Source organism: Pezoporus flaviventris, unplaced genomic scaffold (assembly GCF_033815535.1).
Source record: "Pezoporus flaviventris isolate CSIRO_AGI_PZ_B2104156 unplaced genomic scaffold, CSIRO_AGI_Pfla_v1 ptg000015l, whole genome shotgun sequence".
Taxonomy (NCBI): Eukaryota; Metazoa; Chordata; class Aves; order Psittaciformes; family Psittacidae; genus Pezoporus; species Pezoporus flaviventris.
The window spans coordinates 9,273,994-9,286,106 of NW_026892563.1; the positions used below are offsets into that span (position 1 = coordinate 9,273,994).

Consider the following 12,113-nt stretch of genomic DNA (forward strand, 5'->3'; position numbering starts at 1 on the left):
CTGCTGAGTCCCCACAGGCCAGAACAAGGCTTGCTGTGCCTAATCATCTACATATTACTATAGCCTACGATAAAGAGAATGGACAGTAGAGCTGAGGAATATATCCATGTGGCATTTATGGTGAGCTACAAGACTGGCCACAAAATTTTATCTTTAAGGTAGCCACTCTCTCTGCAAATTGTTATCTCTATACACAGGACCTGGATAACACCAAGCAGAGCAGAGTACGTGCAATTGATTGCAAGACAGCTCCACTAAAGCAGGCATTAGACACAGTAAGTAAGAAAACAATACATTGCAAATACACCTACTTACTGTAGAGCATGTTACTTTAGCTCAGGAAGCTCCCTGAGTTAATCATAAAATCAGACCCAAACTATGACTTGACAGCTAGAAATCTATTTCTATTGGATGCAGGGGGTATATGTTAGCAGCAGAATTATTCAACCCATTTAAGAATATCTAGTATAAATTTCTTCTGCACACTAAAATGAGAAAAACAAAGGGATATTCAAAGCATTTGCAAGGCAGAGAATATGACCGAATGAGACTTGTGGAAGATTATATGCAAATAGGTTATCCATAATTCAGACAGCTCAGAAATCACTCAAGACAAAAATGACGTTAGACAATTTTTTTCATGTGTGGCTTATGAACCATTCTGGAGTCCTTGCCCGACCATCATCAGACTGCTTTTTCTTAGTGTCAACTATCCATCCAAAGTTAATGCTGAAAGAGACAACGAAGTTAGAGTCAAGAAGCAAAAGACAGAAATAATACAAAGATATAGAATTAATAATTACTAATGGTTGAAAAGTTCTATTACATTTGAACACCAGAACTGCCTAGGTCAGTCTTAAACAGAATAGGTCATTTTGCCTGTCTTAAACAATCATGAGGTGTCAAACTGACCATGCAAGCAGGGCAAGATTTATAATCATCTGGTACCTTGGTCTCCATTATTTTCCTAAATGGCATTAGAATAAAGGCAATACAAAAATTATTCTAAAAATTCTGAACAGCTAGCTCTCAAACACACCACTATAAGCATAAATACTAACAACTGCATGTGACTATAAACAGGAAACCAAAGAGAAAGTGATTACTGTTAGCACTTCCCTCCTGAGATAGTTAATGGAAAGAAGAAAGAAGGTTCACCATGCTTCACCCTTTATGCCTAGTTTGAAACTCTAAGGACACACAGAATACAGAAGGTGTTTCACAAACAGTGCTATTAAACAGACACTTATCTTGGAACACAGAAACACAAGGAAAGGAAATACACATATGCAGGCAATAACTTATCCCAAAAAAATACTTTCAGTGGCAATTCCTCATGATATGTCTATGAATAGCAATTCTAAAAGTCTACAAAACAATATTAAATGGAATAGTATAATGAAATAATTATTTCACCTTTTTGACAGTCTTTCCACACAGCTTTTCGATTCTTCTCATAATGTTTATTCAACCAGGTGAGGATGGTTCGTTCATATGGAGAATATATATTACTGGATAATGGTTCTGATTTTATTCTTGGCATGTTCTGCACATTTTCCAAGCTGAGCTGATCAGTAATATTACGTGAAAAAACATGTGGAAGAACAAACACCTGAAATTAGAAAAAGTGGTTTTAAGGTTTTAAACATGAACTATATAAAAAGAACAATTTAAAGTTAAGCAACACCCCCACCCCCCCACTTCAAACTCAAAAGGTTCTCTAATTTATAAAAGGTTAGCATGCATTATATACATTATATATATAACACAAAAGAGAACAGACTTGCTGAGGTCTTGGGAATCTGTAAAGGTCCCAGCCAACTAGAAGCTGGCAAATGTTGCCCTGGTTTTCAAGAAGGGGAAGAAGGAAGACACAGGCAATTACAGGCCTCTCAGTCTCACTTCAGTACCTGGTAAAATTATGGAGAATGGTGTTCTGGGAGTTGCCGACAACCGTTTGAGAGACAATGCAGTCATTGGTCATAACCAGCAGAGGTTCACAAAGGCAAACTCCCGCTTAACCAACTTAATTTTCTTTTATAAGAAGGTCACCCATCTAGCTGACCAAGGGAAGCCAGTAGATGTAGGTTTCTTGGATTTTAGCTAAGCTTATAATACTGTCTCTCACAGAATCCTTCCAGACAAAATGTCCAGCATACACCTAGACAAGTCCAAAATACGATGGCTGAATGACGGCTGACAAGTCAGGCTAAAGAGTTTTAGTAAATGGGGTTATATTCAGCTGGCAGCCAGTCACCAGTCATCCAGGGCTTAATTCTAGGGCCAGTGCTCTTTAGTATTTGTATGAATGATCTGGACACAGAGATCGAACATACATTAAGTTTGTTGGTGATACTATATTAGGAGTAGCTCTGGACTCTCTCAAAGGTAGAAAGGCCTTACAGAAAGATCTGGATGGACTAGAAAGCTGGACAATCATAAACTGTATTAAATTTAACAAGAGCAAGTGCCATATTCGCACCCAGGATGGAGTAATCCTGTACACACATTTAAAATGGGAGATGAGACGCTGGAGAGCAGCCTCGCACTTAGTTGCATGGTTTAGTTTTATGTAGAAGCAGCAAGTTGGGCTATGGGTCCCTTCTAACTCAAGATATTCTATGATTCTAAATAATTTTTAGTTTCCGATATTTTTCCAAGTTTTGAGGAACTGAATGAAATCACTGGATTCGTCTGGATTCCAAGAATTACTGCGTATATTCTATCTAAAGCACTAATCCCTGAACTACTGTACTGGTCTCCAGTGCAATCTACAGACAATCTTGAAATGGTATCTTTCATGAGCCAGTTGCTTAATCAGGTCCAAACTACACTGACTGTTTCTCCTGAAAAAATAAACATTATAATGTCTACAACAAAATTTTTGATATTCAGTCTTGTATGAACATATATTAAAAAAAACAAAACAACATCTGTATTTAAAATATATAAGAAATATAAAGAAGTTAAAAGTAAAAAGTCTACACAATATTTTCCTTTTCCCCACTTCCCTCCCCCAGCAACTGAAATGGCTGCATAGAAAAATGTATTTGAAGGAAGAACACTGAACTTATTTTGGGGATGATGATGAAGTCAACAGCTTTAGTTTCATCCTCCATCATCAAAGAGGTCTCAGGCCTGATCACCTTAGCCAGTGACTAGACTACCAAGGACCATGGTCATAAATGCTAATTAGACTGGATCAGCTCCACAGTGCCATTATATTCACAGATAAATTAGGATGAGTTTAAGGACTAATTGTTTGGTTAAAAAAAAAAAAAAAAGTTAGCATTGACAATGTCAATTGACAATTAATCAATTAACGCAAATCCAGTAAAATATTATTTTAAAATACGGATTCGGCCCAGTTTCTCAGTCCCTTAAGAACTCTCAGTAACGACTAATTCCTCGACACATAGATATATAAAGAAAATGCCATTTCATTTCATCTAATCAGAATGAAAACAGCTTGCACCCCTTTTATATTTTTTTCTCTTCATATTAATTTCCAATACCAGATTTTAACAGGTTTATTAGAGAAAGCCTCAGTTTCTTGAGGCAAAGCATTAAAACTTTAATCCCTCCACTTGCTGCAGAAGTACTCTTACTATATACTCTTACATATAGTATGATGCAGCTACAGCCATGTGGCTTCACAGTTTCCACATTTACATCTGCATTTCTTTTTTTTCTCTGAAGTTTTTCTAAAGACAATTTTTTTATATACTACTATAAAAAGAAGAATCCAATCCATCCTAATCCAGTTCATCAGGGACTGTAATTATAGAACAAGAGGAAATGGCTTTAAACTTAAACAGGGGAAGTTCAGGTAAGAACAGGTTGCCCAAATAAGTGGCAAATGCTCCATCCCTGGCAATGCTCAAGGCCAGGTTGGACAGAGTCTTGGGCAACAACATGGTCTAGTGTGAGGCCTTCCTTTCCATGGCAGAGGTTTTGGAACTAGATGATCTTAAGGTCCTTTCCAACCCTAATTATTCTATGATCCTATGATGCCCACATGCTTACATTCCTACTGAGATCCTGTCAAGGAACCAGAGCATTGTTCACCAGAACAATGACATTTTGGAGCCCACTGTATTTATTAAAATAAATAAATAAATAAATTAATTAGCTATACGATTGGGAAATATTATTAATTATAACTTAAGAAGCATCCTTATTACTACATGCCCATTAAATTTAAAGATAGATAGTCTTTAATGAAAATCTGGCCTGACCCAGGGGCTAAATTACCACTTCTGCTATTAGTGTTTCTCTGTTTCCATTAGCCTAGTCTTTTCAGATTTGCAAAATACCATCAATATGTTAGTCCTTGCTTGAAAAGAGACCTAAAAGTATATCTTTGACTGATGAATTTGCCATTTTATTCCCCACAGGTTCTACATTTTCTTCAGAATAAAATTAATTTTCCATTCTTCTGAGATGGATTTATGTATACATTTTTTTCCACTGGAACTTCTGCAGCAACAGAAGTTTTCATAACAAATATGTGGCCATAATGCACCAAGTACAGGTATGAAAGCAATATGAGATGACATTTCAGTGGATAAAGAATAATATTAAATATTTCTAATAACAGCACTTTATTTCTAAAATAAAATTGGATAACAAAACTTCTTTTAGATAAATGGATAATTTCATTTAACTTTTTTCTGAAATTTGCAGCATGCTATGTAAGGATTCTGCTTTATCTCATATTGCTTGAAATCAGACTATTGTAATCACAAAAAAGCTTGTGTCTACTTTCATTTTAATGAAACTGGTTTTAAGATATGAAAAATTCTCTTAACTTCAGAATATTTCAACAGTAACACAAATAAATATTTTTTTATGCAAACCAATATTGCTGCCTTGACAGTTCAGATCCTGTTTTTATGTATTGCTCCTATGCTTTCTTTACAAATTTAATAAAATAAATAAATAAACCTTCTTCAGCAGCACTCATGGTCACCCTTAATAAAAAATAGGTTTGAACAAAAGGGTATGTAAGAGTGAACAGGACTAGTTCCAAGTTCTTTTGTTTTCTTAAAAGTTCTGCTTATGCTGTACGATATTGAATTGAATACCATGTTAGCCAAATTGCATAAAGCTACAACAAAGTAGTAAAGCAGAGATGTTTAATTCCTAAGACATTAGTAGGTGGGACAGAAAATATGAATGTGATGTTAAGAAGCTCCAAAAATTTACTATTAGAGGACAGAAATATGGAGGAACAATGAATGAGAAGCTGAAAAATGTTTCTCCTGCATGAAACAGAACTAGAATGATGAAGAGCACACCTTCACAATAGGTGTAAGTTGATCTAAACCTGAAGTCTTTCTTGTCCCCAGCAACCATGTGTTCTGTCCCACTCTTGTGTCTATACCAACAGTCAGATAGATGCAAGAGTTTGGAAGCATCACCCTACTCCAGTAGTTCTAGCAAAAGGAAAGTGGCAGAAAAAACGGAGCCCGGAAAACTTGTTTTTCCCTACCATCTGAGATACGTTCTTTCTAAGACATGCAACCTGCACCTACATTATTGTAAATTCATGGTGATGCTTTGCTCTCAGGCATTGTAAAGGCTACAGAGTTTATTTTAAAAGACTGCACTTCACATGCACCCATGGAAGAAAAAAAATCCCCAAAACTGAAAAAAGGGTTAAAAAGAGTTAAAACTTTTAAAGAGACAACAGCAAAGCTGAACCAGGCCACCTGAAAACAAATATTTAATGATATCAACTTCTTAGAAAATTAGAAAAGACCACAGATTTAAATGAGCACTTAAGTGCTCAAATTTACTTTGGAAAATGTGATTTAGCCATCCAAAATTTTTATCTAACATAAGTAAAAATAAAATCAAATAAAATTTGAGAATTACATACTGACCAAGTTCATTATATCTTAAAAGGAATAGATATTATATAAAACGCTTTAAGAATTCTATTCTAATCTAAAACAATAAATATCATGGTTATATGTCTAGTCAACTAAGTATTTCCAGGGAAAAGTGTTTCTAAGAAGGATAACAAAAAAAAATGGTGGAGGATTTTTTTTTCTGTAATAAGCGTTCCAAAACATTTAATTCTAAAAAATACAAAAGCAGCAGTCATTTTTCTCCTTCTTAGTAGCTGGTGCAGTGCTATGTTTTTGACTTTCAGCCTGGGAACAATGCTGACAACACCGGTGGTTTTAGTTGTTGCTCAGTAATGTTTACTCTGACCAAGGACTTTCTAAGTCTCATGCTCTGCCAGGGAGGAGGGGAAGCCAGGAAGAAACAGAGACAGGACACCTGACCCAAAATAGCCAAAGAGGTATTCCATACCACAGCATGTCATGCCCAGTATATAAACTGGAGGCAGTTACCCGGAAGGGCTAGACCACTGCTTGGGTCGGTCTGGGTGTTGGTCGGAAGGTGGTGAGCGGTTGTATTCTCTTCCCTTGAAGATTCCCTGGTTATTTCCCTTATCATGATTATTACTGGTGGCAGCAGCAGTGGTTTGTGTTATACCTTAGTTACTGGACTGCTCTTATCTCAATCCATGGGAGTTACATTCTTTTGATTCTCCTCCCCATCCCTCCAGGAGCCGGGGTAGGAAAGAGGGGGAGTGAGCGAACAGCTGCGTAGTTCTGGGTTGCTGGCTGGGCTTAAACCATGACACTGTTCTAACGGAATTTCTTAATGAAAACATAACACACTGGTAACATTTCAGAATTAAGAAAATTAAAATATTCTCAATCAATTTTTTTCTTCTCTGTTAGAAAGAAATAAAGAAAAAAAACAAAGCTTGAATATACCACAGATCTTTTTAAAAACAAAGGTTTTTCAGTTCTTCAGAATTTAACTGATAAATACATCTATAATTTACCTTGTATATTTGCAGCAGCACATCTGTCCAAGCTCGTTTGCTCACTGTCTCAAATACACTGTCCTTCAGAATTAATAGCTGCTTGTTGCTGTAGATCTCTGAGATTTTCTCATCTATTTTCAGCTCAGACATATGACCCTTCAGATAAAAGAATGGGACTTATTTTTTTATATTTATTCCAGCGGTTTGGATAGAAAATTCACAAGAGGACAATAATGAATCAATGGCATAAATGCCTGATAATGTCTACTATAGTGCAACAGCGATCAGCAGCATTAGAACCATTTACAGTTCACAGCTGTCCCAGGAATAAGCAGTGCAATACAGAATTGACAGGATTTGAAAGCAACAATCAGGACAGAGAAGCAATAAAAATGATATAGTTTAAAAAACAGTAAAATCAGTAGAAAATAGTAAATTTAATTTTACTTTGAGAAAATATATCTGTTGGAAATAAAGTACAGGTATCAGCAGCATCAGAAGGAATGGAGGATGAAAAATGTAAGTGTTGGTGCCAGTTTAAATTTCAGTTCAATTTCATGCACATGCTTAGATGTGTGCAACCCAAAACAGTCACCACAGTAGGAATATTCATGGTCCTCAGTGGACTCTTCTTAATCTTTGAAAGATTGACAGCACATGGTTCTTGTTAAAAAAGAACAAAAAATGGAACGAAACTAACAAACACAAAAACAAAACAAAACAAACAAAAAAAAAACAAACCAAACCTACCTTAAGTACAGTTTGCTGCACTTTAATCCATTTCTTATAATCATCGGGTTCAAGCAGAAATTCTGGCATAACATGAGGAAGATATGCTCCGTGGCATCTGAAATCATAAAGCAGGAAAAGTTAATAGGTTAGCAAAATAATTCCTTTTAAGAGCTGTCCAAGTTTTTTAACTTACTCAGCCTATGTACAAGCTCTTCCGAGTTTCATTTAAGTGCACTTTGGACTAATGATCCAGTGCTACTAATTGCTTTGATAGTTTCTATTTATGAAATTCATGTGCCTACAACTAAACAACTTTGGACAGACCAGCTTCTTTACAAGAACTGGTTCTCCATAAATTATTTATTACGGCACAAAACATCAAAAACAGGTAATACCTATTTCCATGTGAAAGTCAAAAGACCAGTGTTACATAACATTAGCAGAATTAAAATTTGACGATGTTTCATCTGTCTGCAGGTCTGATGTCAAAAGTCTCATGGGTGTGACCAAAGGGATTTCAAAACACTGTCAATTGTTAAACTGACTTGCCATCTGTTCTAAAGTGACTACAAAATTCAATAGGAAAAGTAATGAAAGGCAAATTCATTAGACTGAATACCAAGAAAAGCTAACTTCCACATGAAGACTTTTCTTTATTTCAAATGACACAGTTTAAACAAATGTTGATGGAAAAGGGGGAAAATAATGAAGAACTCCTAAGTTTATTTTTCTCAGGGGAACAGAGAGTTTTCGTGACTTTCAGGTCAGAAAGATTACCCTGCTGTGGCTAGATTTACATTATTCTCTGTGATTTTAACATGGCTAATGTGAATAATAATCAGAGGAACTTTTCTTGTTATGTAACCAGTCTCTCACTCAAATGAGCTGATCATATTTTTCTGGTACCGTACAGTCTAAATTCAATTTACTTTGAACATTAAAAATCATCACATTTTGAAACTAGGATCATGATAACTTGATTCTCTTCCCACAGAATTATATTTTGCTGGTAAGAGAAAATTTTTTTTACTCCATATTTTAAACAGTGACATTATCTTTTCAGATTATTGAAATTTCATGTTTCATACAGTTACCCAGTAGGGCTTTTTGAGACACAAATATTTTAATCAAGGTCCCAAAATAACATTAATAACCTGGTTCTAAAACCCACCATGTCTGAAATTCCCGTTTTCCACTGCCCCATGAAATCCCTTTAAAACTTCAGTTCTTCCAAAATTGTAAAAGGAGGAAGCTATACAATGTTCATCTTTTCAGGTATCCTATCTTTCTTTCAGTGCTTTTACTTGGTAGATACATGAGAATAGTATCTACAACAGAATAATCTACAATCTTCATCATCAGAAAAGATGGGTTCTATATAACTGAATGTTCTCAAAATTGGCTGCATTTTGCTATTGTGGAACACCATTTTAAAAATCTTCTCCTTATTAATGTAAATATTTAACACAATACAACGTGAGAATATTTAGATTAGCAATTAGGAAGACATTCTTTACTCTGAGGGGGGTAAGGCGCTGGCACATGTTGCCCAGAGGAGTTTTGGCTGCTGCTTCCCTGGATGTGTTCAAGGTCAGGTTGGATGGAGCTCTGACCAGCCTGGTCTAGTAGATGTCCCTTCCCACAGCAAGGCGATTGGAACTAGAAGATCTTTAAGGTCCCTTCCAACCCAAACCATTCTGTGATTCTGTGAAAATTAATTTATGAGGAGTTCTAATGTAATGACATAGAATAACAGAATTCTAGTGTTCCTGTGAGATTCTTGTGTTACATATAGCCCTATCACAGGACACCTCAATTAGTGTAAACTGCAGAGGATAACCTTGGTGAAAAAATTGGTGAAATTTTTAGTAAGTTTGGTAAATAGGAACCCATGTTAAAAAATTTATAAGATGCAAATTTTAGATCACAAAAGTATAAAGGAAACCCTAAACCTGTGATATATTGTTCAGTTGGAATTATGTCTGAACTATGCTAATAAAAAAGCGGAAATATGCATGCATATTTTATCACACATCTACTTACTTAAGGAAAGCAAGCAATATAGAGTGCTGGCAGTGGAGCTGTAACATTTGTTCAGTTGGATCAAGGACCAATGCTTGGCTCAATGTAATGTCTGGTAACAATTGTCCACTCAAATGGAATAGCATGTCATAAACAGTCTTAGTATCTTTCTCACGGTTTTGTTTAAAAACCTTGTCTTGTGAAGATGTTGTCTGGACTTTGCACACATCACTAAGAGAGAAAAATGCACAAAACAAGCTAACACTATATCATGATGGTAAATACAATGAACCATGAAGTAAAAAAAGCACCAAGAAGGCTGGAAAGTATATCACTTTTTTTGTTTTACAGAACTTTTATAATAATGTAAGAATATTGCACTGCATGGAATAATTAATAAATATATGTGAAATATTTAATAATTATATGTTTGTCACTGCTTTCGGCAAAACATAACTTTGATTTCTATCATATTTATAAAATGTCTATGTGTTTCTGTCCTAAAAGACTAGCTTCCTCATTATTTAGTAGCAAGATAGATAAGATCAACTAAATGATGCCACTAAGACTGATACATTTCCAGGGTGTTTGCAAGAATGTTGATTATGAAATTTCCTTTCCCATCTGTTTCTTAATTTTTAAAGTAGAAGGGGAGATGGGGCAGGGGGGGAAGACATATTGTTAAGACACTTATCTATGCCACCAAAGATGGGAAAATTGCTAGAACTGTGTTCATTCTGGGAGAAAAATCAATTTCAGTTAAAAGGGTGACATATACTTTGAACTGCATATTTAACATACTCTGCATTATAATATACCAGAGCATCAAAGTTCAAAATATATTTTAGAAAATGAAAAATAACACCCGAATAACATTTTCAGATAAACAGCACAGAGATGAGGCAATTTTAATATACAACTTTTTAATATACAACTGTGTATTAGAATGCATTTATCATATCTATATCAGATCATATCCAAAACACTTCAGTATATATGTTAACACTTTATCAGGCAGACATAAGTTAGCTCTAAGCATATATGAATTACCGTCTCAGTGAATATGGTATTGAAATAGGATTCTGTCCCTTAGACCATCCAAACAGAGTAAACCAATTCTTAACAGCAGTTAGGGTTTTCTGAAAGAAGATGTACTCCTCTTGATCTTCACTGGGAAAAAATGAAAATTTATTTTCTCTTTCTTCTCTTTGACTGCCAGTGTCACTACTCTCTTCACTCATCATTTCATCACTCTCGGAAAAATCAGATTCTAAATGATATAGAAAAATTAAAAAGAAAATATCCAGAAAGATTCCTTATTTCCCTGGTTTCATCTAGTATAAGAACAATTATTATTTTTAAAACCATAATTGCTTTCAGAAAGTAAAAAATTGTCAGACAACTACTGATCAATTTTTTCAAGAGTAAACAATTTATGTAACATGTACATGTCTTGGAAATAGAACAAATTATATTCTTGGACTCTAATTTCACTTAAAGAAAAAAATATTACCCAATCAACAAAAATAGATTCAGGCATGGCTTGCGAAACCACAGCAATTTTAAAGAAACAGTCTTAACACATACAATTCCAGTAGGCACAGCTTTTCCAGCTAGTCCACACTAGTTCCTCTCCTCTCCCTCACAGTCACATAGCTAGCTCAGTAACTGGCTTATGTTCAGCTTATCAGGTAATGTATAAGTAAAGCTAAACCTACATCCCAATCTATAAGCCTTCAGACTTTTCTCCCCTCTGTTCAACCTCCTTTCTCCTAAATTCTGACCTGGTCAAAACTTAGATTATATATTTTAACAAGTAGTAGTTATTAACAACATCAACAACAACAGTATTGCATAAAAAAAAACTGAAAATACAACCATTCCCCTCGTATCACAAAAAAACTTAGATGATTCCAAACTCAAAGGTGTGATTTAACACCACTGTTGCAGTTTTAATATTTCAGTAAATGATGAAAAAATAAAACTAATACCTTAGATAATGAATAAAAAAAATCTTCTTAGAATTTAAGAAGAAAAACTATGCAATATAAATAAAGGATGCCTATAAGGATACTGGGAAAGGACTCTAGGGACTGTAGTGATAGGACAAGGGATAATGGGTTAAAACTTCAACAGGGAAAGTTTAGATTGAATAGAAGGAGGAAGTTCTTTACTGTAAGGGTGATGAGGTACTGGAATGGGTTGCCCAGGGAAGTTGTGAATGCTCCATCCCTGGTGGTGTTCAAGGCCAGGTTGGACAGGGCCTTGGGTGACATGGCTTAGTGTGAGGTGTCCCAGCCAAAGGCAGGGTGGTTGGAACTAGGTGATCTTAAGGTCCTTTCCAGCCCTAACTTTTCTACGATTCTATGATTCTAAAGAGAGTTTATAAGATCACCATGCAGACCTCAATTTGCGCAGTTCTGTGAGCTCACAAGATTACTTGCCCCATCTTGTCACTGCCACCTTTGCCAGAGGTTATTGCCTTTTCAGATCTGAAACCTAGTTGCTC

At 35.4% G+C, this 12,113-nt stretch overlaps 1 protein-coding gene across 1 annotated transcript in view; it reads right to left on the minus strand.

The window, feature by feature from the left end:
• CFAP47 (cilia and flagella associated protein 47) overlaps positions 1-12,113 on the minus strand; it is a 291,486-nt gene that overhangs the window by 202,989 nt on the left and 76,384 nt on the right. Inside the window, exons 30-34 of the mRNA XM_061454415.1 lie at positions 10,655-10,874; positions 9,626-9,835; positions 7,601-7,697; positions 6,869-7,006; positions 1,417-1,612 (exon numbers count right to left, since the gene is read on the minus strand). Coding sequence (XP_061310399.1) covers positions 1,417-1,612; positions 6,869-7,006; positions 7,601-7,697; positions 9,626-9,835; positions 10,655-10,874 — 861 coding nt within the window. The remainder of the gene's footprint in view (positions 1-1,416; positions 1,613-6,868; positions 7,007-7,600; positions 7,698-9,625; positions 9,836-10,654; positions 10,875-12,113) is intronic.